Source organism: Marmota marmota, unplaced genomic scaffold (genome assembly GCF_001458135.2).
Source record: "Marmota marmota marmota unplaced genomic scaffold, marMar, whole genome shotgun sequence".
NCBI classification, from domain to species: Eukaryota; Metazoa; Chordata; class Mammalia; order Rodentia; family Sciuridae; genus Marmota; species Marmota marmota.
The window spans coordinates 49,505,936-49,533,809 of NW_026000037.1; the positions used below are offsets into that span (position 1 = coordinate 49,505,936).

At 35.8% G+C, this 27,874-nt stretch overlaps 1 protein-coding gene across 2 annotated transcripts in view; it reads right to left on the reverse strand.

Moving 5' to 3' along the window:
- The window catches only part of LOC107136887 (fibroblast activation protein alpha), an 81,761-nt gene that overhangs the window by 5,251 nt on the left and 48,636 nt on the right, over positions 1 to 27,874 (reverse strand). For both annotated transcript variants that reach the window (XM_048812382.1, XM_015479254.2), the window contains exons 14-22: positions 27,027 to 27,131; positions 26,858 to 26,928; positions 24,350 to 24,403; positions 22,575 to 22,699; positions 18,598 to 18,645; positions 13,169 to 13,267; positions 12,626 to 12,695; positions 11,694 to 11,888; positions 6,568 to 6,622 (exon numbers count right to left, since the gene is read on the reverse strand). In XM_048812382.1, the coding sequence (XP_048668339.1) occupies positions 6,568 to 6,622; positions 11,694 to 11,888; positions 12,626 to 12,695; positions 13,169 to 13,267; positions 18,598 to 18,645; positions 22,575 to 22,699; positions 24,350 to 24,403; positions 26,858 to 26,928; positions 27,027 to 27,131 (822 nt within the window). The remainder of the gene's footprint in view (positions 1 to 6,567; positions 6,623 to 11,693; positions 11,889 to 12,625; positions 12,696 to 13,168; positions 13,268 to 18,597; positions 18,646 to 22,574; positions 22,700 to 24,349; positions 24,404 to 26,857; positions 26,929 to 27,026; positions 27,132 to 27,874) is intronic.

Here is a 27,874-nt window from a genome sequence, read left to right on the forward strand (position 1 = left end):
AGAGAGAGAGAGAGAGAGAGAGAGAGAGAGAGAGAGAGAAGGAGAGATAGAGGGAGGGTGGAAGAGAGAGACAGAGAGAGAAAGACAGACAGAAAGACAGACAGGGTGATGGCAGCAAGTCAGTGGCAGGGGTCTATCTGTAGCCATGAAATACAGGGAGTGGGAAAATAAGCTAAATTATCTTGTTGAATCCAACAGTTAAATGAAGATTCTCTAACTAGTTTACAGTTTTATGTCTCCAACTCTGAGAAATTTTATTGAGGGCCGTTGGCTGCAAAACACAGAATAAAAGAGGCGGCTCCAATTATACCATGGCCTCTTTTTATTATACTTGGAGTAGAACTGAACCATGTTTTAATAGGGGAAAATATATTTTAAAAACAGAAGGAACATTTGGGTTTGAAAATCATTGTGTTAAGTTAAAATTCTCTGATTCAAACTTTCACTTATGAAAATAATTTGTTGTGATTAGTAGGTTAGCAAGAACTATTTCTAAAATTAAAGGGGTTTCCTTTCTTTTTACTTTAAATTCAAATGAGAGCAGGGTAAGGCTAAAACCTTTAACAATTTTATTATTATTTATGGTTTTATTGGAAAAGAGTGTTTACCAAAAATGAAAATACTGGGTCTGGTTCTGCTTCTCCCATGCCCTAGAGCAGGAAATAGCATGAAGTGAGATTTGGCATGGAAAGACTTTGCACATAGTAAAATTGTTCTTGAACATTTCTGTTTAAACTCTTAGGAATTATTTAAATGTGTCAACTCAGAGATTAGGTGATAGTGCTGTATTTAAATATAATTCTCCTGTTTTCAGAATGAATATAAATTTTTTCTAAGAATTTGTAAGAGCAAAAAGCCACTGTATCTGCAGTACGACAAAAGAAGGCTATACTTTAAATTCCCAGGCAGCTTGGAAAAGCTATTCCTATTGTAGAAATGAAGAGGGGGAGAAAATCCTGTGTTGACTTTTTTCTGCTCCCCCATGAGTGGGGCTCCCAGGCAGAGTGGGTGGCTGCCGTAAGAAAAGAACCCACAGAGCAGATTGGCCATGAGAATTCTAGAATTGTGTCCTTTGCACTTAGATGCCTTGCCATTTTGTTTAAATGAAGGATGTCTTTAAAAACATTCTTAGAAGGGCACAGAATTTTAAAAGAGGGCTTGTGGAACACTCTTATTTGAGCTATAATGCACATTGGGACATTTTACCTAAAAGCAATAATCATAACTAGCTAACATTTGTCTGGTCAAGCTTATTGCAATGGTCTCTGGGGTCCCACGCAATCCCCCCGCCACACACACACACACACCTCCTCCTCTTTTCTCTTCCCCTGCTCACTGGTTCTCTGGATGTTCTTTGAACTCTCCAAGCATGATCTAGCCTCAAGACGGTTGCAAATGCTGTCACCTCTAGCTGTGCGCTCTTTCCCCAGAATCAGCCTGCTTTACTTCCTCACCTCTTCCAAGTCTTCACTTAAATAAAAAGAGGCATCTCCAACCTTCTAATTAAAACACACCCACCCTGAAGCACACCCTTTCTTGTTTGTTTCACATTTCTCCATCCTGCTAACCATCACTCAACATTCTCTATTTCATTTATCTTGCTTTTGTCTTTCTCTCCAACTATTTGCAACTCCTTAAGCATGAAGAGTTCTGTTTTATAAAAGAATGTTTCCTTGGCACTGAGGATATGGCCTGACATACAATAGGAATAAAATAAATACTTGTTGAATATAACTTTGTTATTAACTCACATAATTTTCAAAGTGACTTGGTGGGAAAACTGAAACTGAGAGGGAACCTACAGTGGCTATAGTCAGTAAGCACCAGAGCTAGGACCCAAACCCAAGACACCTGGTTCAGAAACTCGGGCCATTTCCTCTCCATCCCTACACCAGTGCAACTTCTTTTGAGGCGGGGAATAATATAGTCTAATACAGTCTCATTAGAAGTGCATTTGTCCTACTTTAACATCGTTGATCACACATAGCAATTCAAATTACTTATAATTAGTCACTGGAAGAGAAAGAACTAAGATTAAATAATGAACTAATGCTTATTCAACACCACCTGTCTAGGTCTATATTAACAATGCAAAGCCCACAAGTGAGACTGTTTTTCTAATAATTTAGACAAAACCCTCACTGCTCTTCAATTGTCAGAATAATTGATCCATTTTTTAATTGCATATAGGTTTTTAACACTATTGATATTTTTTTTGGCTGGATAATTCTTTGTTGTAGGGCTGTGCTGAGCATTGTGGGATGTTTAATATTATCTCTGGTTCCTATCTTCTCCATGCCAACAGCTGTCCTTCAGTATGACAGCCAAAAATGTCTCTAGATATTGCCAAATGTCCTGAGGGTAAAATCATCTTGGTTAGGAACTACTGTAATAAACCCATAATTTTTGGGCACCATGAATAGATATTTAATAACTATCTAAAAACAGGGTTACTGAGCTGTGTTTTGTGTGAGCCAGAAAAATGAAAGGAGAAGGTAAAAATGCTTCCTACTACAAATATAGTGTTTGTAGCTTATTGACAACTATTTAAAAAAAATTGGTTTCATTAGGCATGATGTATTGTGCAGACCACAAAAATGTCTAGTACTTCATAGAAATATACCTTCTTCCCTGATACATAGCACATTAATAGCTAAATAACTCTCCTGGTCTTTCTCAATCCTTTTTCCTACCTATAATTTTTTCATTGGTCTTTGCCTGTATTAGAACACTTAAAGCTACGGTCTCTCCCCAACCCCTACTTCACTAGCTAACTTCATATGTTTGGTATTTATTCCTAGTATTCATGTTCTTCTGGCCCTTTGGTCTACCCCTCCCCTTTGGCCACTCTCCACTCTGCTGCCAAGATTATCTTTCTAACATACTAATAATAGCTTCAACAGTATTCTCATATAATGTTCATGGAAAATATTGTTAATGTGTGCTTTGTGATGGAAAAAGAATAAAGTATTGTGTAATCACATGCTTTTCGGTAATATGGTGCTAAACAAAATTTAACAGGTTTTTTTTTTTTTTGATTCACCCTTCGTAGAGTCTGTACACTCTTTTATAAACATTTAATGATTTATCAAATTATTAGATCATAGAACCTTTTCTTGTAAAATCTCCTAGGACTAGTGGAACACATTTTGGGAGAACTTGTGGGAACTTGTAGGATTAACTTCTAGTTTAAACAACATTGTGGATGCTTGACAAGGCCATGCATCATGCTAAGTATTTGAGAAACAAAGCTTAGAAAAGACAGTCAATTTTCTTGAGACTACATTCTTGAGGGAGAAACCAAGAGACAGATGAAGCTTGCTGATTCCCACAAGAGAAGGATAAAAAGTTATTGGAACACAAGGAAAGTCATACCTCAGTTGTGTTTTCAGGAGTAAGTAGAAGTGTTCCATTTGGGAGTGAGAAAGAAGCAGGGAATGGAAGAAGTGAATTGTAGTGGGTGGACATTGCAAAGCACAGGGAACTGCACATACAAAATCATGGGAACAAGGAAGAATAGACATGATTTAAGTTACTTATGAGATGTAGGGAAAAGTGGAGAGATGAGACTGGAAAAATAACCTGGAGCCAGACTGCCAAAGGCATTGCATGCAAGGGAATGTATTGGGGCCTTATGAGGTAGGAATCTTGGAATCCTAGTAAGTAGGAGCAGAAAAGCAACATGATAAAAATTGTGCTTTGGAATGACAACTTTTTAAACAACATTGCAACTTGTGGAGTCAAAGCAGGGAGGATGGTTTAAAAGCATATTGATTGGTTTAAACAGGAGTTACCCAAGTGATGGCCCATGGATTAAAAGCCTCAGCATTCCTGCGTTCTTGTTAGTAAATCAAACTCTGGAGCCTCACCCTAGGATACCACACCAGAATCTCTGGTGCTCAGGCCCTGGAAGGTATGTCTCAAGCTCTTCAGGTTAGTTTGTGCATCTAAAGTTTGAGAAGTCCTGATCTAAATGGCATATGAAGAAACTCAAAGCAATGTCAGTGGGGATGGAGAGAACTTACCTAGATGCCTGAACGCAGAGTTGAAAGAATTTACCAACCAACAGAATGTAAGATTCACAGAGAGGGAGAGGTTGAAAGTAACTCTGAGCTTTATAATTTGGATGGCTAGGTGGGCAGTGAGGCCTTCGTATGAAGAAGAAGACTTATCTTAAAGTAGACAGTAATAAGTTTAGTTTGGGGGTAAATAAAGCCTCAGGTTCAGGTAGAACATTTAAAAGAGATAACCAGTAAGCAGTGAAATAAGCAGCTCTAAACAAATAAATAAATAAATGTAATTGCTAGTGGCAGGGATCTCACATTCATCATCAATTTTTAGATTACAAGGTTTTCTCAAGAAAATGAAGAGTATTGTTGGGTCAAGGCTAGACCCTGAAACATACTTACATTTAAAGAATTAATGCTGTGTAATGATCATAGAGACATAGACAAATGAAAAGAGAAAGGTGTCACAAAGTCATGTACAAAGTCTATTCTCCTTTAGGAAGTCTAGAAGACCCTTGTTATCTGATTACCTTTCTGTGCAGACTCATGTCCTACCTCTTCTTTATGATTTTTTAGACTTGAAATTTCATGTATTCCTGACCAACTTACACATGCCCTGCTCTCTGTCACCTCAGGATCTAGGCAGTGTGGTCTTTACTCTGCCTGGAATGCCCTGTTATGAAGTTATCTTTGCCAATCTCATGTGCTGACTCACTTCTGAATCCTTCCTTAGCTCTCACAGCCATAAATAACTACTCTTCTTCCTGTTGTTCTTCACAGCAAGTTCATCTCTCTTAACACTTGGAACATTGCTGAGCCATTGCTTTTCCCCACAAGAGGGTCAGGGCTGTAGCTTATCATCCTTTCATCCCCAAAGACCCCAGGACAAGACCTAGCTGAGATTCAGTGAAAATTTACGTGAATAAAAGAATAAATGCATGCAGTGATGAGAGAGATGGATTAATATATGTGAATTTAGTCTAAAATCTGAAGAACAGATAAAAACAGCATAGTATTAAGCTCTTTCTCCACCTTCCCTTTCTTCTGCTGATCTGGTATGTGCTCAGATATTGCATCCATCAGCTGTCCATTTTCTTATCTCAATAGTTCTCTCAAAGTCTGCTTCACAATCACTATCATGTTGTAAATAAGCAATAAAAGGAGTCTAATATACTATTTCTTTCAGTGGCATTTGCACAGTTAGATGTGATGAGAATCTCTTATTGAAAAATTTTAGGCTGATATGGATGTACTTTCGGGTGATGAGTGGGTTCTTTAAATCATCCCACATAGATGGTTCTCTACCAAACTAATACCAAAGATGTTCTATAAATGAATGTAAAGTTCTACTTTATGGTTATTCCAAAGCCCGCAGATAAAGCAAAGCATAACGCTAAGTGTTAACTACTGTATACTAGCATTCAGATTGAAGTAAAAATTTTCAAAGATTTACTTTAGGAAATTTCCTAAAAATGAATAGGAGGACAGATCTTATCTGAAATATTCCAGTACAAAAATATTTTATTTATTTCCACCCATTTGAATTCCATTCTGTTATTTAACATTTGATAGTTTTAAGAAGGACCAAATGGTTTGAAATAACAACTTTCTCCAAATTCATAACAGCCCTTCATCTGGTCACTGAGCTGAAAGTTGAGCCGAATCCTGCAGATTCCCTTCAATACTGGGTTTCATTCCCTCCATCTTGTGCAGGCCTCTCAGAGAAAACAGCCAAGAAAAACAACCCAAGCACAACCGGCTGCAAATTGACTTGCAAATGTACAAATTCAGACCAAAAACTGAAGCAGGAAATCTTTGAAGGGTAATTATCATAATTTATAATGGGCAAACCTAAACTCTTTCCAATACTTCTCCAAACTTTCCAGTGACTTCATTGCCCAGGGCTGATTTATTTTGCCACTTCCTTTTATGTGTACTTTCAATATACATACCAGTCCTCAATTATGAGAAATTATCTCCATGACCAATAGCTAAGAAACCAAATAAAATTTGTCTTCAGTTAGCATAAGTCAGTATTATATCTACTAAAAGAATTTAATGTCAAAAATAAATAAATAAATAAATAAATAAGAAAGAAAGAAAGAAAGAAATCTAACATCCTGGATAGGATTGGAGTAAACTAGATACTAAGTTTATATTGTAAACTTCCTATAATTTCAAACTTTAGCTCAATGTTTCACAAATATGAAATATAAAATAGAAGCATATTTAAGTCTAAAATAACAAAAGAAATTAAACGTCTGATGAGTATAGTGCAGTTCAATATGCTATAATTTAGTACCAAAAACCCAGTAAAAAAAATGTGTCAATTATGTGTTAATTTGCTGTGTGCGAATGAAATAAAATGATTGAAGAAAAAAAAGGAACAAACACTTATAATCACCACTTTGAAGCCCAGATTATCAAACTGACTGTTTCCATTGACAGATTAAATTATGTTGCAACATTAACATTTCATGAGAAACCTTATAAGCGAATACTTTAGAAAATGATGATTGCTAAACCAAATAACAGGCATAAAACATATAAAACAACTCACCCAGCCCCATATGGCTATTCTTTTTTCATCAATGAAACCCATTTCTATGAATTTTCTAAAGTAAAAGAAACAAATTTTTAGAATTTTAAGTGTGTACACATGACATTTACTTCATTACACAAGCATATTTAATCTGAAGATTTAATAGAAACGCTACATTTTCTTTGTTTAAACACATGCATAATAAGGCTGCATTTACAAATAATTAAAATAATATTATCATGTTTTCTGCAAAGGATTAAAAGATCCTCCATTGAACATTTACTGAGTCATGATCTCTGAGCTATCAGGCCTAGTATCCTAATCATGTGGGTGAGGTACTGAGACTCAGAGAGGTCAAGAAACCAGTTCACAGTAATACAAGAAAGGGCAGCCCCACTAAGTAGGACCAAATTTCTAAATCCCCACCTTTTGGAAAGAAGGTTTTGTTTTGTTGCTGTTTTATATTTTATTAATTTCTTATCACCTTGTGTGCTTAGCTGTTGCCAATAACCACCAATTTCATTTTTAGCTATGTTGAGAAAAATATCCATCCTTCTCCCATTTCATACTTAGCTGCCCTCAATTCATTATGGTATGAACAAGTACCTTTTAAAAAGAGAAATGATTCATTTTAGCTCTATCATAGAGGAGCCTCCATTCAAAAACCACTTTTTAAATACAATTTTCCTTGGGAACAAGAGGCCAGGAGGAAAACAGCCTTTAAAAAGTCATGAGAAGCCTTCAAAGTCAATGTAGAACAAGTGTTTTTATGCCATGTCCCCCCGATGGCAGGTGTTCTAGAGCAAATGTGACTTATTTGGGGAATTATTTGATAAAAGCTCAAAATCTCAGAGAAACAGAAGGGGTGAGAGAAAGAAGTGGTTGAAAAAACTGGAGGAGCCTCTGCAGAAGCCACTGTATGCAATAGTAACTGGATGAGGAGGAGACTCAAGTGTTACCCAGCCCCAGAATGATACCTTTGTTTTGAACTCTTGAGTTTCTCTTAGTGCCCTTTCTCATCAGTTCTTTGGAAGCAGAACGGAGTGATTTTCATTAGTTGAATAATGGAGTTTCTTAAAGGGATTTTACAGCAAACATTTCACTCATTGCATTGATTCATCATGCACGCTTCCGATGCATAGAGGAGTTGGGCAAATGCCCGGGACAAACATATGGGAAGAGGCCCCGTTAGTCACAGCTTACCCGACACTGATTCTGAAGGACACTGAGGAGTGTTCAGGGAAGAAATGCAATAGCAAATGGAAAGTTGCTACCTGGGTGGATGCTGCTCATGGTAAAGCAGAAATGTGCAGCAAATTGTGGCCCCTCAGCCCTTCTTCCATAAAACTTCAAAACCCAAAAGAAGAGGAGGTTCACTCTCCTGTTAAAAAATAGTCTTGCTACTAGTGTTTGAAGACAGTTCTGAGCCATAAAATTGGATGTGATTTTATGATCTCCCAGAAGCTAGCAATCATATTGCCTTGCATCTGGGGTAAAAAGCAAATAACAGGTGATACAAGAGAACAGGAAATTCTTTACAGCTCCCTTCCTAGGTTTATTCCGAAAGGATGACATTTACAGGAAATGATAGCGCAATAGTTAACATGGAAATGAAACATTAACACTTAATGTGGCAGGACTAGGTTAAAAGTTAGCTAGATAATCTGAGCACGCTGAGATCAACAAGGCCCTATAAAATTCACCTCCAAGCTTTCAGGAAGGTAATCAGAAATGCTATTGATAATGTGGTTAAATCAACACAGTGTTAGTAATAAATGAATAGGATGCTTTCATAATCTTAGAGGCTAGATTGAACTTTGCAATTTTTCCTCCCAATAAAAATGGCTCCAGGCCAAGGTCAACTGGAAATCTTAGTGATCAATTATTATGCTATTTTAGAAATGTTCTTAGAAATGTTCTTATTGGTACCATCTATAAGAGTACGATAGGATATTTTTTCACATGTGATTCTTTACTGTTAATCTCAAATTGTATAAAAATTAAAAGCTGTGGAAATGTTAAAAATGCAAAATACTCTCCAAATGAGCAGATTCGATCCTATAGCCACTGGAAATTTATGGTTCTCTTATATATGCAATTTTCAGAGAAGCCTGAGGAAAGCGAGCCCAGTTTCACTTATATGTGTGACTTCAGAAACATCTCCTTAGAACTCTCCCTTATAGCCAGAATACTCTCTCTTGTATACAGAAGTTATGAGGTTGTAAGACTTCTGCTTTTTCTATCCTGCTTTGTTTTGTTTAAATCTATTTGCTGGACTTGACTAGTATTTACTATTGCTTCCAAATATATACATGATTTTCTTTCAATATGTAGAAAATTTAGCCAGATTGTATTTTATAAGAGATTTAAGAAGACAATTTTTATTCTTAGCCTGGGAGGAATTTGAGGGTTACAATGGAGGGATTATACCAATTTCTCAGGTCAAGTATTTTTTTGTCTGATTCCTAAAACACTTCTTTGGGAGATAAGTGGTGGAATCATTTCCAGGATTATCATTATAACTTTACCCTTTTTAGCTTTTGATTTCTCAAAGCATTAGGTTCGCAGGCCTCCTTTTCACTTTTGCATAGCAGTGATTTCAAGAAAGTCCAAGGCCAGCCCTGGAGACATATGCCATGAATTGGGCCAGGCAGCCATCTCTGGTTCACTGAGATATTTACTAAAATTACATCAAACAGCAATTCTGTCCCCTCAGAGTACAGATAGTTTATTCACTTTTACCAGATTGTAAGTGCATTGAAAGCAGACATTGTAAGTTGGACAATATCAGAGTGAAATACAATGGCATGTATTAATATTCAATATGTTGTTGGTAAATGGCTGAATGAATAAGTGAATACATGCTTGTCCTACCATAGGAAACTCTCTTTGGATTTCATCCTAAATAACCATTTACTACTTCTGGTTCATCTTCAATTTAAATACCAAAGACAAACTGGTTACTGCAATAATTGGTATAAGCAGAATTTGTGGCTTTGTGTCCTCTATATTGAATATCAGAAATAGCAATTTTTATTAAGGTCTATACATAGGATTCAGGCTTAAAATTTCATTCTATCCAAGGGAGACATTAAGAAGCTATTTGTTCTTAAGCTCAAATGCTACATTTCTGGTGGTAAATCAATATACAAAAGTATAATGTCATATTTTGTTATCATTGGTGGATTGTGATGATGATGATGGTGGTGGTGGTGGTGATTTATTTGACCAATGTGAAAATGACTTTTTAGCTCTATCCACTTTGGAAAAGATCTAATTAAATTACAAATGAAACATCATTGTCATCTTTGTGTTTTCATGTAGTCCTGGGATTACATGTTCTTAGTGTTTCTTGCATGGTTTAAGTAAAAATGGGTTGACCCAAGATGACCAAAAATAAATAAATAACAATTAAAAAAAATAAAACCTAAGGAGTTAAGGCTACAATGCTGACAATAGCTAACATTCTTGTTAAGGCATGCCACAGTCCTTAGATAAGAAACTGATGTATTGGTGGGACAAAATTCCTCCAAAGAAATTAATAGTGGGATGGGGATGTGGCTCAAGTGGTAGCGCACTCGCCTGGCATGCATGCGGCCCGGGTTCGATCCTCAGCACCACATACAAAGATGTTGTGTCCGCCAAAAACTAAAAAATAAATATTAAAAAATTCTCTCTCTCTCTCTCTCTCTCTCTCTCTCTCTCTGTCTTTCTCTTTCTCTCTCTCACTCTCTTTTTTTTAAAAAAGAAAAGAATTTAATAGTAAAAACACAAAAAATCTGGATCAGTGAAAATCATAGAGCTTTCTAGAAGTAAGGGGTTAATGATGGCCATAGATTTTCATGTTATTTAACAACCTGCTTATTAATTTGCCTAATTTTATTCAAATAGACTTTTTAATTGAACATATTATGTGTATATAAATTCACAGAATGAAAGAAACATGAAATATGTAAGTTATTATTATCTTTTTATTTTTAAAGTAATTACTTGTGAATCTAAACTCTCCTGCTTTGATTAGAGATAAAAACACAGAAAAATATTATCTGGGCTTGGCTCCTGGCTGTTAAATACAATTGGTGTTGTGTGTGTTACTTTGAAATCAATAACTATTAATGGCAATAGGTGATAAAAATAATAAAATTTCTAGATTGTTCTGCTGTGAATCAGTGTTTGACCTTCAGCTATCATGCATGCAAAATCGTCCATGGCTGAGAGTACAATTAGCATTTAGCTTTTAGATTTATAAAAGACCATTCTATAACTTAAATAATTTGTACTCTAATAACAGAAACCCAACAGCTAGAGAAATAGCCAGAAGAATCCTGCACAGTGTTTCCAAAGAAGCAGCAATTTTGGTGGCAATGTTCTTTTTGTTTCAGAAAAAGATGATTGAACTGTAAGTTGTGGTTGAAAATACACTTGATAATAAGAAATCAGATTATGAATCTGTCTTCCCACTAAATATTATTTTAATTTTATTATTCTAATATTCTTTCTATTATATAAAATATGTTTTTGCCAAATTAAATAGGCAAAAACTTTTATGCTAGCATAGCTGAACTTGACATCTAGTTTAACCACAAATGAATGCCCAACACCTAAAAATATGCAGTGCTCATAAAATCCTGAGTTATTTCTTAAGAGTATTCACAATGCTTGAGCAAATTTAGATATTTGGTTTTCTGAAGATTATTGCTAGTGTTACACAACATTTATATTGTAAATATAATATTGTGAGCTGTAAATGAAAAAATATTGCAATAGCTGACACACTGAAAAAGGATGTGTCACTTAGCACAGTAAATCGTTTTTCTATATATTTATTAGATCCATTCCATGAATAATTTTCCCTATATTTGGAAAAATATTTCTTTAATATTAATAATAGTTTAGATCAAGGTAGGACAAGAGACAAACAGAATTATGTCTTTAAAAATGAAGAAACGAACTGAGGATGTGGCTCAAGTGATAGAGCACCTAGCTAGTATGCATGAGGCCCAGGGTTCAATCCCCAGCACTGCAAACAAACAGACAAACAACCAGCCAACCACCACTACCAACAACAAAAGAATGGAGAAACACAGTAGTGAGTAATGATATTTGTTGCATGTCGATGTCAGTTTTAATGAGAAGGGGCTCACCTGACTGCTGTAATCTGGTCCTCAACTTCATAAACACCCAGCTTTCGATACACTGCATACAAGAGTTTGTCACCTTGGAAAGCTGTGCCTCGACCATCCACCAAAGCAATGACCATGCCTTCCTTACTTGAAAGATAGGATATCCAATTAACAGCAAACACAGATCTCACACTTTGACTGCAGGGACCACCATACCTAATGGGAGGGGGAAAAAGAATCTCAGAATCCTTTATAATACTTAATTTTCCATACTGGTCTAGCATTGCCTCTAGTAATTCCCAGAACAATTATGTGATAAAATTTTAATAACAATGGCATTAGAACTGGCTCAAAATCAAGAGACCAGGCTTTTCCCAGAGGTTTGCTACAAGGAAGTTGTTTTGGGACACAGCCTCCCTTATTCCCCAAAACGGATACATCTAGGGTTGGCATTTCAAGGAATATGTGTGGGTTTTTCGTCATTTCTGCCACCTGCCACTTGCTAAAAGCAGACATAAGATATACTAAAAAAAATGCATGGTGTTTTAAGCAAATTGTGTGTAGGTCAGCACTGATTTTGGGTGTGATTCCACTAAATGTATTCCATTCCTTTATTTCATTTCTAACTCAATTACATAAGATGTTAAGATGATTTACAATATTTTTTTGGCTGCAATTTCTCTATCTCAAAGGTATTCTGACACATTCGGCAATTTGCCATACAAAGGCAATTCAACACAGAAATTGCAGGCAAGTCCATCTAAAATCTCAAAACTTCCTCAATCTATTTTAAATAGCCATATTTTATTTACTCTGATTAGTTGAGGAATATATAAAAACAGCATCAATAGGAACTGTTACCAAGGAGAATGGTTCATTCTATTTCATAAATGTGTATTTCATCCAACATATTTTCAGTAAATAGATTTTACACCAAAGAAAATATTACATACACTTGAATTAGCAAGGGATACTTCTTTGATCTGTCAAATTGAGGAGGAAGAATCATCTTGTACCATAATGCTTTTGGGAAAAAAAAAGGAAAAAATGTTTATTCCACAACATGCATGATAATATCATTTATTTTCTTTAATAACAATATACACCATAAAAGCAATTCATAACTAGTAAATCATTAGGAATTAAGAATATATTTAAATTAATTTTTGTTACATAAATTACATCTAATTTACAAATGACTAGAAATCTTGAATTACTGTTTGTTCTAGAAGCAGACATTCTAAAATTAAAATTAGATAAGATCTTTTTTAAAAATGTCAGTTGAAAGTGAGTTATGGAAAAGTATAAGATCAACTTTATTCATAACCACATTAAAAATGTTTAGCAAAACTACATATCATTACAATAAGACTGTTTTATACAAGATAATCTAATACGTCAGAGAGTTTGGACTATAACATTTACCAGAAATATTTTTAAAGCAGGAAAGTATTCAATTTCATATTGATAAGAGAGAAGTTTTTAAAAGATCTTACTAATTTCATCCACTTTGAGCTTCTTAATTTCCTCTTTAGGTAGCTGGATATTTTTCAAAGCATTTTCCAATTCCTTGTTTTCTTCTAAAATTTTGATTTCTTAAAAAATAAAATGTTTAATTAATAATATTTCCATAAATATTTTTTCTTAAAATTCCTTTGGCTTTAATATGGATAAAACAGAACAGGTTAAGGCTTCTTTAGGAGATTTCATATTGGCTAGCAGTTTTAATCCAACCTTCAGAACGGATACAAATTTATGAAGGACATCACATTTCAATTACTGCCTCCTATGCTGATCCTTATGGCATCATAATTTCTGACATTTTCGGCAGTATCATAGAGCAACAATGTTAATTCAAGCATGTTTTCCCATCTCCGATTATTGTTTTTTTTTTTTTACAACTTAAAGCCAAGACCTAAGTAGGTGACATTTCTTAGATCATCCATTAAAAAATAAGTAATAAATATAAAATCAAGATTGTTGAGCACTCAAATTTAAAATAATTAATTGTGAAGTTACACAATTTAAAAATTTTCAGGTGTAAAGACAAATATTATCTCTGTGATTTTTATATCTATTTTTGATCTTTTTCTGATACACTTAATATAAAAAGTTCTCTTTTTTTGTAATTAAAGAACCATGTGTATAATTCCTTCAAATCCTTTAATAATATATGTGTGTATATATATATATATATATATATATATATATATATATATATATATCAGTAAAACAACAACATACAAATGCACTATGCTCTCTTTGTCTTACATATTAAAAGATCTGAAAACTGTTGTTTAGATTTGAGCCCAGTTGTGTTTCACAATTTAATTTTAACAACTGAGTAAATCCATCGATCTCTTGAATATTATCAATCAATGATACATGCAAATTGGTTTCCAAAAATAGAGGATTTTTCTATAAGTTTACTTTGAAATAGGACTGACACCAGCAAGTTTGTCTTTTGTATAATATGTGGGGTTTGTACCTTTGTTTTTTACAAGAGGGACTAGGTGACTTATGAAATACAGCGATTACTACATAAGATATCCTGAGGACTTCTTATTCATTTGTCTTTTTGAAAAAAAATGGTTCCTGAAAATAGCAAAGTGGAGACTTGTGACTACAATAAGTTGCCAAACCACTTCTCTTGTAACTATCAGTTTTCATATACTCAGGGTATCTTGCTCCAACATGTTATATTTAATCTTAGCACAAGTATGGGTGTTTTGGGTAGGAATTGTATAAGATGAATATTAAATTTCACATTAACTTTGGGTAATCCATCAGAAAACAGGTACTTGTTATGCCTTAAAAATTGAAACAAAAAATAAACAAGTAAATAGATAAACAAATTGAATACACAATTCTGAGTTAGAGCCAACTTCATTCTCCTTTTATGGATTCTGTATGTGGTGAAAGTGAATTCTATGTGGGGCCAGCATATAGAATGGTTGGTTGATTGATTTAATTGATCATTATTTTACAAAGTACTGGAAATAGGAGGTGTTACCAGGTTGGTATCACTTTGAATCCTCTCTAGTCTGTTTCTATCCATTGAATTGTTCTGATTTATGACAATGAAATACTAAATTTAACTAAAAAGCTAATCAATGTCTCTAGAATCAGAGTTATACTTTTAGGGATATTAATTGGGAAATTTTTGTACTTTTTGAAGCACAAATGGAATTTCATAGGGCTATAAGTAGAGTGAAAGATGGTAGCTGGATTTCTCTATCAGGCATTGAATTGAAAGCCTGTTACCTGCAAGGTGTGGTACAATACAGATGGCACACTTTATTTTGTTTCATTTGTCATTGTGTATTCAGAACCCAGTGCACTGACATGTAATATGTGCTCCATCTGTATTTGTATGTATGTATGTATGTATGTATGTATGTGTTTATTTATTTATTTATTATTTGATACCAAGGATTGAACCCAGAGGTGCTTAAACATTGAGCCACAACCCCAGGTCTTTATTTTTTATTTTAAGTTAGGGTCTCACTAAGTTGCTTATGACCTTGCTAGGTTACTGAGGCTGACTTTGAACTTGTGACCCTCCTGTCTCAGCCTCCTAAGCTGCTGGGATTACAGGTGTTCACCACCATACTGGGCTTGTAGTGGCTTTATTACGATGAAATTAAGTGTTAGAATGATGGCTTTTATATTTGATTTTTGTTTAAATCATATGAAAATGCAATATTGCTCATTAGCTAAATTATGTGAGAATTTGTGAAAAAAATTGATATAGGAGGCCATTCAGTCAGCTGCTTAATTTTAATGAGAACCTGCCTTGCCCCAACAACTAAGCCTCAACTGGGCACTCAGTGTCAAGCCATCTCCTCTAGGTTTCCATAGCATCTGGTTCAAATACTATCTGCTATTTTCAAATGACATCCACCTTTGCAAAGAAAATGAAGTCATTGTACTCTCTTCCATAATGCTTACAAATTTCACTTAATTATGCCAGTACCACTTTCTTCATTCTCTACCATCACAACACACAGGATTGATTTCTTTACCTGTCTCTGGACTCCATCCCCTCCCAACTTCTCACTGGACTCCTTTCTCTGTTGCTTCAACCTCCTTTTTGTTTCCTAATTTCTTCCGACATCATTTAATGAAACTCAATTTTTTTAAAAAATATTGGTTTAGTTGTCAATGGACTTTATTTTGTTTTTATTTATATGCAGTGCTGAGAATTGAACCCAGTGCCTCACTCATGCTAGGCAAGCACTCTACCACTGAGCCACAATCCCACCCCAAACTCAAATATTTATCATCTTTCCAAAACAAAATTAGAACTCCATCAAATCACTTCCAGCCATCATCCAATCTCTCCCTTCTTCTCATCACAGTCAAGTCCACTGGAAATACTGTTTCTTCTTCTTTATCTCTTATACAGCCCTAATCTTATTTCAATCTGGCTTCCACCTCCACTGTTCCACTGAAACTGCTCTGACCACGGTAACATCAATCTCTTGTGGCTAAATCCATTAATTTAGATTCGGTCTTGCTTCACTTTCTGCAGCATTTGACACATCTATGTACCTCCACTTTCTTGAGCTCTTCTCCTTCCCTGCCTCTTATGACACCATGCTCTCAAGAACCATACCCCACACCCCCGCTGTTCCCTTACAGGCTCATTTTTCTTTTTCCATTTCTCCTGTGTTGATGTTCCACACAGTTTTGTTCTAGGCCCACTTTCCACTAATCCCATCCAACCCCCATTTTTACAACTCTGCTGATCTCAATTATTTTCAAAGCCTTTATAACCAGGTTTTCCATAAACAAATGACTTCTTGATGGTCATCCTCAGTACAACTTGATGCTTTGACATGCAGCTCTAAAACTATGTCACTAAGGACAGTCCCGTTTAGATATACCATCAGTATCCTAAACCCAACATTCAAAACAAAATTCATCATCTCTCCAAAGACTTATTTCCACAGTGAGTCCTCTCTTCCAGTGAAAAACACAAATTTCAATCGACTTGACCAAGCCAACCACTTAAACAGTATCAGCCCTTCTTTCATATTCATGAGTCCCAGATTTGATATAGCTACCACTAGGAAATATTTCCTACCCACCCCCTCAAAAAAGCCAGATGAGGTGCTCCCTCTGATTCAGATTTTCTGTATTTCCTCTCTTTTACAATATTATCTTACTTTTTTGTAACTTCCCATTCACACAATTGCATCCTCCACTGGTTTATTATAACCTTCTTGAGAACAGGGACACATCTAACCCAGTTATCTATCATTTTATAGATCTAGTAACCTAACACAGTGTCTGGTTTAATTTGGTAAAGCGCCCAATAAATATCTGCTGAAAGAAAATTGCTGGCACCAAATGCAATGAAAGTGGGTGGAATAACTGTATATAAATAGAAGATACAGCATCAACTGTAAAACAGTAACTGGACATTTATTCAAGGTACAGATTCCCAAGCATAAGATCTACCAGATTGGAATCTCTGAGGAAGGTCTGATAATCTGCATTAATGGTAAACATAGTAGAAGAATTTCAACATAAGGCAAGTTCACAGAATTATGATCTAAAAGAATTTGAGTTCTTCTTTATGAATTAGAAAATATAAAAATACAGATGATGTTATGTTTAGAGTGACATGAACACTGTACCTATTTGGTAAGAATTCAGTGACATAATAAAGCCTCAAAAGCGGTACAGAGATTAGCATCTACAAGAAATATGACCAGTACATTAGGGGAAAAAAATGTTATGATGTAGAAATTCATGCTATGAGAAAAGAAAAGCTGTTTTATTTTATAGTCAGGATAAATTGGGAATTTTATATCTATAGTGTTTTGCATTAAAAGAAAATTTAGGACTTGGAAGTAGTATTACTTTAAAATTTCTCTCACTGAAGGTTGATATGAGCCAAACTATAAATCTGTTATTCTTAAAAGCATTTCATTATTAGATACAAAGTTAAAACAACCACAAAATAAAACTAGATTCACAGTACTTCCATATTACAATGTGGGTCCTATCTAGAGATCCTGAATCAACTCTGATTTTCTTTATGATTTTATTTTTACTATACTTAAGCCATTGAACTGACAGTCAGACTAATCCTAAAGTAGCTTGTCACCAAAGCTGACCAGAGGCAACTATAGGCATGAGTGCTGAAGGAAGTGGCATCTGGGTGTCCCTCACTGTCCCAGATCTCCAACAACTCCAACCATATAATGCCATTTAATAGCAAATCAAAAGATAATGGAGAATCAGCTGGATGAATTTCAGAGCAATTAGGCACTTGCGAACTCTGTTGAGAGCAAAAGCAGTCATCTCTGAGCTGGGAACTATCTTGAACTAATATCACAAATTTAGGACACAGGAGGGCTGTCTCGATAGCACTTGAAAATGGAAAGAGCCTCCAAATTTCAGGGCTTTCATATGTGGCAACTATAGTGATGTAGCTGTTAAAAAAAAAAAAAGCTAGCATGATAGTCACCCTCTGTTCTGAACTGAACTGAAGAAGTTATATCTAGAATTTGTCTTGTTTGGGATGTTACAAAACAATAACAACAAAACCCCAAAAGCAAAAGCTTCCCTGTGAAACAGGAATTCTTTTTTCGGAAGGAGGGTGTACTGAGTATTCTGTTTCTTTCCAATTCTAATCTGTGCTTTTTATAAGGCCAGTTGGGGAAGCTAGAATTAATCCCTATGATATAATTTATCTGCATTATGCCAGATTCTCATAGCAAATAGTCATCAAATTCCATATGATCATGTTTGACTAAAATAATATCTTGATCTGTGTAATAAGCTGTGTGCTAACAGGATTCCATCACAGTTCCTCTTTTCCATGTGGGGCCACTGTAATGCTTTCTCTAGTGGAATATCACAGCGAATTCAGGATGCTTTTAGACAAGACAGCAGTATGTAAGAGAGTTACCTTGATCTGTGCGACCATCATGAAGGGTAGAAATGGGGAGGCCTGGGCCTATAAGCAGGATAGAAGCAAAAACATTTTAGTGTTAAAATAACAGGAAGTTTTCAACAAGGACTGCTGACAGTATTTAAGATGAGTGTCAAGGTCAAGTATCTTTTTTAATTTCGCAGTAATATTTTTTTTCCCACAAAGAAATAAACATCACTTTTGTTACATTTAAATAACACAGGAGATCAGAGCTCAAAGAACAGATGTAAGAGAAGCATTACTTGTACGTATACTTTCTAAGAGTGATCCTAAATAACTAAAATCAAATTACACAAAGGGGCCTCCAAAGATGCTGTGGCAAATATCCTTCTGGAAAGATACCACACTGTGTTGGGCCTGTTTTAGCTGTGTCTTTATTATCAAATAAACTTCATCAGTACTCAGATCATATTTTGAATCTGGCTTTCTGGTTCCATGTTCAGTTTATGTTGTTGGGCAAATTCAGCATTGTTTTTCTTTATGTAATTACTCCATGCAGAAATAAATTGATATAGAATATATATTTTTTTTCAAATATTCTGTTTCTGGTCATGTTCCCTGGGATACAGAAGGGTTGTAGGTCAGAATTTCATGGGGAGAAGGTGGCTATGAGATGCACATTTGTGGGACTAGTGTGAAAGGATGTGATAGGAAGGGAAGGAGGGCTTCAGTGTTGTCACACAGAGACCCCAGCCAAACCCCTGCACAACTCTGGAACTAGCTAGTCAGCAGATTTGTCTTTTGGGGCAGCAGGGTATGCTTTTATTCCCTAGCATGAAATGTAGTCATTGCATGTGGCCTGGGACGAGAATAGTCTGTAGAGGGGGACTCGGCTATAAGCTGACAGCCACCTGCACCCTCATTAGCTGGAGAAATTTTAGTGAATCAGTTCTAAAGATGGTGGGAGTGGGTCCTGCTGATACAACAATGTCCACTACACATTCTAAAGTAGACTTCAGCTTTTGCATGCAGAAAATGGCCATATTAACAAACTCTAGAAATAATTATCAACTATATATCATTCATTTGACTTATAGAATCACATCATACCTAGAAATACACTTTTAAAGAAAATGCTTGCTCAGGCAGTCAAGGGGTTAAACAGGCAACACAGGTGGAGTGTGGGGTAGATGTTTATGACACCCCAGTACTTCTTTCTGTGTAGAGGGAACACCAATCAGAGAAGTACCCTTGACCCCAAGCAAAGCAGAAGAAGAGTGATTTTCTAGATGAGTCTGAGAAGATCTGGCTATGAATAGTTTCTCCTGTCTTGCTCCTGGCATCTTTACGTCTTCTGAGAACATGCTTTTGCTCTATTCCTCAGAGCTATAAGTGTGACAGTGCCAAACCCCATGGGGGAAACCTATAGATGTTCAGTTTTAACTGTATCTCTGGGTGCAATTGTAATCCTGCAGTGGAATATTAGAAAGCCACACACCTCAGCCACATTTTCCAATTAGCCTTTTATAAATAACAAAGCTAATATTTTGATTTCCTACCTGACACCTCAGTCTAACTTAGGGATGGAGAACACAGATATTATTGGGCTTTCTCAAAAAACAAAGTTCGTTTATGGACTTTCAGAGCTTTATAGAATATAATTGCAGAGATTTTCATTTAGGTCAGTTTTTCTTCAAAGTTATCAGAAGAGACAAGTATACCTATGACCTTTTTGGCCAGAATGGAAGGAAATGAGCCAGGAGTATAAATTTCGAGACTTTAACCAATCAGCACCCATATTGCAGAATTTTCATGGGTGTGCAGTTCCAGTAATGAAAACTTTGCATTTCTTTTTTTGTCTAAACTATGAGTCAAACTAATGACTGACTCTTCTTGACACTGAAGCCCAGGATAAGGTCCTGAAGACCCTAGTACCAGTTGTCTAAAATTCCTACATCACATCCTTTTTGTTCCATCAGCATCATCGGTGTGATTTTATCTGCTTTAATCCTGTCATCTGGGACTTAGCACCCCTTTGGAGAGTTTGAAGTTACATAATGAGGCTTTACTCTTAGTCCTAAAGGGAAAGATTTCAAGGTTTTTCCTATGATGGTGCAGTGACTCATTTTACTGGAGCTTCAAAAACACCAGACGATGTGATGCTTCCCACACAGTATATTTTTTGCTAAATGGGAAATTACCATACTGCCGAGGAAGAGTGAGTGGTGGAAAAGTCAGGCGATTCAAGTTCTAGAAAGGACTCTTCCACCAACTTTTGAGGAGAGCTCAGTCTTTGATTTCTTATTTCCTTGGTAGGCATTTAAGCTCAAGAAGATATTAGGGAGATAAAGTGATACAGCATGTGGTAGAGTACTCTCTAAAACGTTATTCAAATACAGAGTGCATGTCAATATAAATGCAGGTACATTAATGTAGTGTCACTGATGCCTTTATCAGCAAATGCTTCAGCACAATACAAGTTTCTTGGTAAACTTTGCAAAAGACAGCAATGCTATGAAACTCCCTAGCACCTATGTTTCATCTCCAAGTTCTGAATGGCTAGGATGCATTAGGCATTCTTCTTGGCCTTATATATATAAAGATTAAAAGAAAGCAGCTCCTGCTTTCCAGGAGAGAAAGACAGATACTAACAATTGATTCAGTATGGTTAGCTCAGTGATGCTATGTGCCTGGCATGTAAGCTTTGAGTATATGTTACATAAATACAGAGCTTTAGATGAAAAATGTTTTTATATAACTTGAGAGGGATATTTAATGTATACCTTTGAATGCCATAGCCACAACCAGCACATATGGTCATGAACAACAATCTCTTGACATTTCAAAGATACCATTGACCAAAACACTTTATGACAGTGTTATTTAAAACTGACATCACGTGTCATTTTGAAGGAAGCATTTGGGTTAAAATGTTTGTTCATGTCCACACAGTCAAATGAACTGTGGTTCAGGTTCTAGGCCCAGGTGGCTGGACTGAGGGAAATGGCATGTCAGGTGGCTTTCATGCTGGTTCTCGTTTCAGAGGACTCTGCATCTGAGCAGGGATCCCAAATAGAGATTCCACGTGTTCTCCATGCCATGTACTTCAACACAGGGAGTTAATACTAGAAATGCAAGGGCAGCAGGCATTTCCTATAATCTTATGCCAAATGCTCTAATCCCCACCCCTAAATTGGGGATTAACTAGAGGGTGGAGACACAAATGGGCAAATCAGAAACTTTCCAATCCAGTTTTCCAGATCTCTCTTATGAGTACTAAGATCTCAACAAATTTCATGGATCCATGTTGTTATCTTAGCCTGTTTTACTATTTGTCACCACTTCAAGATAAAATGTTGTGCATAGAATAAAATTATTAGGATAGAAATTATTCCTGAAATATACCAATGGCCTGAACAAGCAGGAAATGATTATTTTGTACTTGAATCAATTACTTAAGATATCATTCAAGTTTTGAAAGGGTATACAGAATGACAAAGGTTCATTTTCTATACCCATTGAAACTGAAGCTGGAAGAAGGTTGGCCTTCAGGGAGAGATCTTGGGATTCCAGGCTACTGTTCTTTCTACTGGATGCAGGAATTTGAAATTTCTCCCACAAATGAAGCCAAAGTCCCACAACCATTTTACCAGAGAGTGCTTCTTTTTATAATATTTCCCCTGCTATGGATGGGATAGATTATGTTTGGATATAACGTCATGAAGCTGTGGACCATGGTGGTTAAGAGCATGGGATTTAAAAGCAACAGACTCTTGCTTCAATCTGGCTGGTGTTATCCACAGTACACACCTTTGGCAAGTTATTCTGTTTCCTTAACAGCGGGGATAATAGTACCTTCCATTCTTGCCTTCGTTGCTTCTCTTGGGCATTAGATAGGAGCCTTACATGTAAGAAGTGCTCAGTACCTGAAGCTGGGAACACACCAGTTGGTGGTGACGAGGGTGAGGACAGTGGAATGGGATGGTAGTGCTCATGGTGAGGCCATCACCTACCGTAGCAGATGAGTGCATAGTACTTGGCATAGTCGCTGAAACTTGCTGTGTAATATTGGCACCTTTCTTTCCTTAGATGGCAAGTAACACACTTCTTGCTCGGAGGATAGCTTCCAATGCTAATTCTAGAGGGAAATGAAAATAAAACTAAGCTAAAATTTTGAGATTGTATTTATCAAAATGTACTACTCCATGTAAAGTGACTAATTTACATATTGACATCAAACACACTCTATTTTTCGGTTGCCAATATCATTTAAAGTAAAGGGGAATCACAGTATTTTGATGTAGCTTGATTTTTGATCCATTTGTGCCTGAAGAGGCATAAACTTTGAGGGAGAAGCCCTGTGTGCTTTTCCCAAAGTAGGATAAATATCTAACACTTCCCATGGAAGTAAGGTAGTTACTTCCCATAACCACTTTATGGAGTGGTTGGGAATCCATACCTCTTGATTTCCCCATCTCTTTTTCTAACCCACAGCAAAACATACCAAGAAAACCTGGCAGTGTCAATAAGAAAAGGGTCCCTGTTCTAATCATAAATCTGGGAAGGGAAAACAGTAACAAGAAAATTCGAAATAAGAAGCCATGGTTCTATACACCTTTCATTCCTTTCAGCAGAAATTTGGGCTTGAGGAAGTTCAGAATGATAATGCTCCTTCGTCATAGCCCTAGCCAAGCCAACCTGTGCCTTCCACAGTGGTCCTACACTTACCTCAGCAGAGCCTCTGTGTGTTTTTTGAATGCAGTGATTGATTTTAATAAGACTCCTGGATCTTTCTGCAAACCGTCAGAATTAGAATCCCACTTGGGAGATAATAGATGGTGTTATGCCAGGATGCAGGAAGGGCCACAACCCCATAGTGGCTTTCAGGGTTACCTGTGCCACCTCAGAGTCCCTTCTGCTGTCCCCTGACCTTGCTTTGGGCATGGTAGAGAGTAAACAGAAACATGGCTTGTTTCAAATAAGGATGCTCTCTAACAGCTAAGGGAAGGGCATGATTCAGGAGGGAATAGAGGAATATGACATAGGAAAACTTCTTATTTCTTCTTCACAGTTAGTTTTCATGTTTGTATTTTAGTGTATCATTGGAAATGAAAGGGAGGGAATTAACAAGGGCTCAGAGATCAATATGTCCAGGTACAGACTGTGGCTCTAACAATCCTACATATCTCAGAGTTGTGGGGATTAAATAAAAATATAGATGCAAATCAGATTAAAAAGGTGCCTGGCATATAGTGAACTACCAGCACATGGTAACTATTGTTTCTATTTCTACATCCAGAAGGAGTGTTGACGGCACCATTCCAGTCATCAAGGGACAACCAGAGAGCATTAAAGCAGGAAGAGAGATGGCTTATGCCAAAGTGAACCATAGTAAAATAAACCACACATTATGGGAACAAAAACAATGCCTGACACATAGTGGGTACACAATAAATGTGTGTTTAAATGAATAATGTCCTTAATTACCTTTAAATGTTGTTGAAATATTTAATATCATATAAATAACATTTAGTATTTATATTGACATTACAATTTACTGTTTTTTCCTTTTGAAAATAAACATTTTGAAATGACTAAAAATGTATGTTTTGTTTTTATTCTGATGTAATACAAAACAACATTCCCTGAATGTTTTATATTATAAATAATTTTTGTTAATTTTCACACTTCAAAAAGTTTCCTACTTCTCCTGGGGATTATGATATATGATATATTTTTATTCAACTATTAATATATATAAATAAAAGAATGGACTGGCATAATTTACCTGTAGATATTTCTTCTTCCAGGGTAACCTTCAAATTCATTGCTAGAATAAAACCTGAAAATGTATTCAGAAATTGTTACATATTGATGAATGATCATAGTACTGTTACTAATATTAGTAGAATATAAACTACAGGTAAATATTCACCTAATAAAATTATTTACTGGTAATTATGTGCACATATCACTGCTATTTATAAGTGAATTCTGGGTATTTACCCTGCATTCCAAATCATCAGAGAAAGCTTAAATTATGCTAGCACTCATTTTATTATAGATATATAATATTTTGATTTATTATGAGCCATGTGATATAAACTATGATTTTAAATTAATATTATGTCTTTCTTTTTCCAAGATTAATAACAATTTATTGGTTTCTGTATACTATATTATTTAATTTTGTCTATGATTATGAAAACAGTTTATTTTATAGTAACCCTGATAGGAGCTCAGTTGGCCATAAACCGGGGAAACGCATCCAAATGGGGATACCACACACCTTAGGACATGTTAACTTACAACAGAAGCAAAACAAACCACAAGAGAGCATCCTTACCACCTAAGAATCCAGGGAGTACCATTCTAGCTAGTTTTAATACAGCTCTGAAGTGGGAAATTCAATTTAGGGATATAATATTCTTTCCTATGTGAATTTATCTTAATATCACAAGTAACTGTCTATTTTTTTTTTTTTCAGAAAGAGCACAATAGAGAATGGAATGTTTGGAATAACTAAAGTTTGGTTTAATTCTCAGGATGGTTTAGCAATTCAGGTAGTCTATGTCCTCAAAGTCTTAACCTTTGTTAATTCCCAGAAAACAGAAAAAGGTAATAGAATGTAAAATTCATAGTATAAAATTTATATTCTAAATCTGCATATGTCCAGCTTATATCTTTCCTAATGTCACATGACTCCAATCACCACTTACACTTGTCTTTCTCACATCATTTCAAACCACCCGTGAATAAAATGCTTAGACTCTTTCCCAGAGGGCTCCCGGTAGCTTTCCTGAGATGTCAAAGTTTCCCCATTGTCTTCACCTCTAACAGCACAGTCCCCTTTTCCTCTTTCTTCTCTTTTCCTTCACGGTTAGTAACTGACCAGCACTCTTCAAGCCTCCATCTGCCTTAACCACTTCCCCTTCTTCTCCTCCACTTAACAAATATATACTGAACTGGTTCTCTGTGTCAGGCATAGTGCTAAGTGTCACACAGAAAAGGAGAGTAGATTTGTCCTCTGTGTACATCCTTTATTGCCATTATTCAAGTTCTGAACTCAGCTCAACATTTTGACCACAGCTGTGTCATTTTTTTTTTCTTTCTGGTACTGGGAAGTGAACCCAGGGGTGCTCTACCACTACTGCCTCCCTAGTTCTTATTTTTAATTTTTTTTTATTTTGAAATAGGGTCTCGCTAAGTTGCCCAGGATGGAAGTTGTGATTTTCCTGCCTCAGCCTCAGTAGCTGGTATCATAGCCATTTACCATATTTGTGGGTCTTCTTGTCTTCAATTTTCTCTACTTCCTAAATCCATCATAAATGAAATTAATCTCCCATCTGTTTTTATCTTTTTAACCCCCTTACTGTAGAGATTTTAATGGCTGCTCTATATAAGGTCCAAACTCCTTTGCCCACTATTCAAATAATTCCACATATTGGCAATAGGTTTTTGACAGGTGTCTATCCAGTGAGCTTGGCTAATGATGCTGACCTTTTGCTCCATGAATTTTAGATAATGACAGGTAGTTTATGAGTACTAAGGGGAACCTCTGTGACAGTCAGGAAGTGCACATTTGTGATTAGAGAAGTTTTATCATAAATGATTACTTCAAAATGATAGGTAGTATTCAGAATGGACTGTGAAGGAAATAACCAAAAGAAAAAAATCCCCACTGGAGGATAACAACAAAAGCCTTATATTTAATATGGTTTAGGTCTGAATCTTCATCTGTCACTAACTAACTGAGTGGCTTTTGGCCAAGTTAATTAAATTTTCTGAGTATCAGTTTTCTTATCTGTAAACTTGAGAAAATTATTTCTACTTTACAATATCTGGTACATAGTAATTCCTCAATAATGAATAGCTGTTATAGATGATAATATTAAACTTAGATAACAATAAATATTTACAAAATATTCTTCATATCAATGGGCTGCACCCCCTGCCCCCATTGAATTTTGAAGCTTGTTCATTGCTTCAAGTGCTGAAGAGTAACACTTGGCTTGAGAATTAGTTGTTGTTTTAAAATTTTTAGACTTTTATATAATTATCTACCAAATATCAGAATAAAAGTGTCTACTGAAAAATTCTTCCCCAAAGGAAACAGTATTGGCTAATTATTAAAGAATGCAATCCTAAATGAAATCGTAGCCATCTGAACTAAACTGCAGAGTAACAGAAATGCTCTTTTAGTTAACTGGAAGAGATGGTGCAGTATCATTTTTACGTCCATCGGTCGGTGCCAATTAAAACCTGAATGGTGCATCGTGCTTCATGCAGTACTTACAGTGAATCCTGTGTTACTCTGAATATATTTATGGCCTCCCACTTGCCACTTGTAATTTGAATAGCATTTTCCTATAAAAAGACAAACATTATGTTGTGTGAATCTGAGCGTTATTTGAGCAACCTCAAGTGAATGATCTTTGAGGAGATAAATCTTGGAAGGAACGTACCACAGAGTCTTTGATATAGTGAATATGTTTGTAGCCATCCTTGTCGCTAAATATTTTGTAGTATGAAATGGCATCATAGCTGAAAACTGGTGTTGAAACAAAGAACTGAAAGAAATTAACAGAGGTTATGTTCAAAAGACAAACTGAACTAAAACCATAGATTATTTTCAAAGCAATATATGGTCATGTTTGTAGGAATCAGAGTGCCTGACCTCCTGCTCCCATCTTCTGTCACTCACATCTGAAATTTCAATTTTCCAGATGACAGCTTTTCCAGAGATTCAAATAGGCACTCACACATGCCAGCTACTGCTGGGTGCTACTATATACCCCTGACTTTATAATGTTTAATTTGATTAAATTTCTATGTTCTGGGATGAAGAATCACAAATAAATGTTGATATTTAACCAAACCAAACTTTAAAATGAGATATTTGACCAAAGTGTGACTCTCATGAAAGCTGACTTGTCTAATGTCAAGCAACTAATGGCAATGCTTGAATAGAGACATTTTAGGGATTAAAATAGCACCTGCTAGCCACAGATTTTAATGGTGAAGAGAGAATTCTGTACTTCAGAGAAAAATATTATCCACGATGAGGGAGGTTTACTTCTGAATCTCAGGAAACCTGACCTTATTGTCTTAGCTTGACCTTTTCCAGGGAACCTTTCTGAGTGCCTGCTGGGAATCACATTATTACATCGGGAATGCTAGACACTCAAATGTGCCTTGGAACAGAACTAGCCACACCGCAACATCCTAACTGGTATAGAAAACTGAGATCCTGCAAATGTCCTCATAGTAAATTTCAACCAGTAGTATCATGTTTCTCCCATTAAAAAAATGA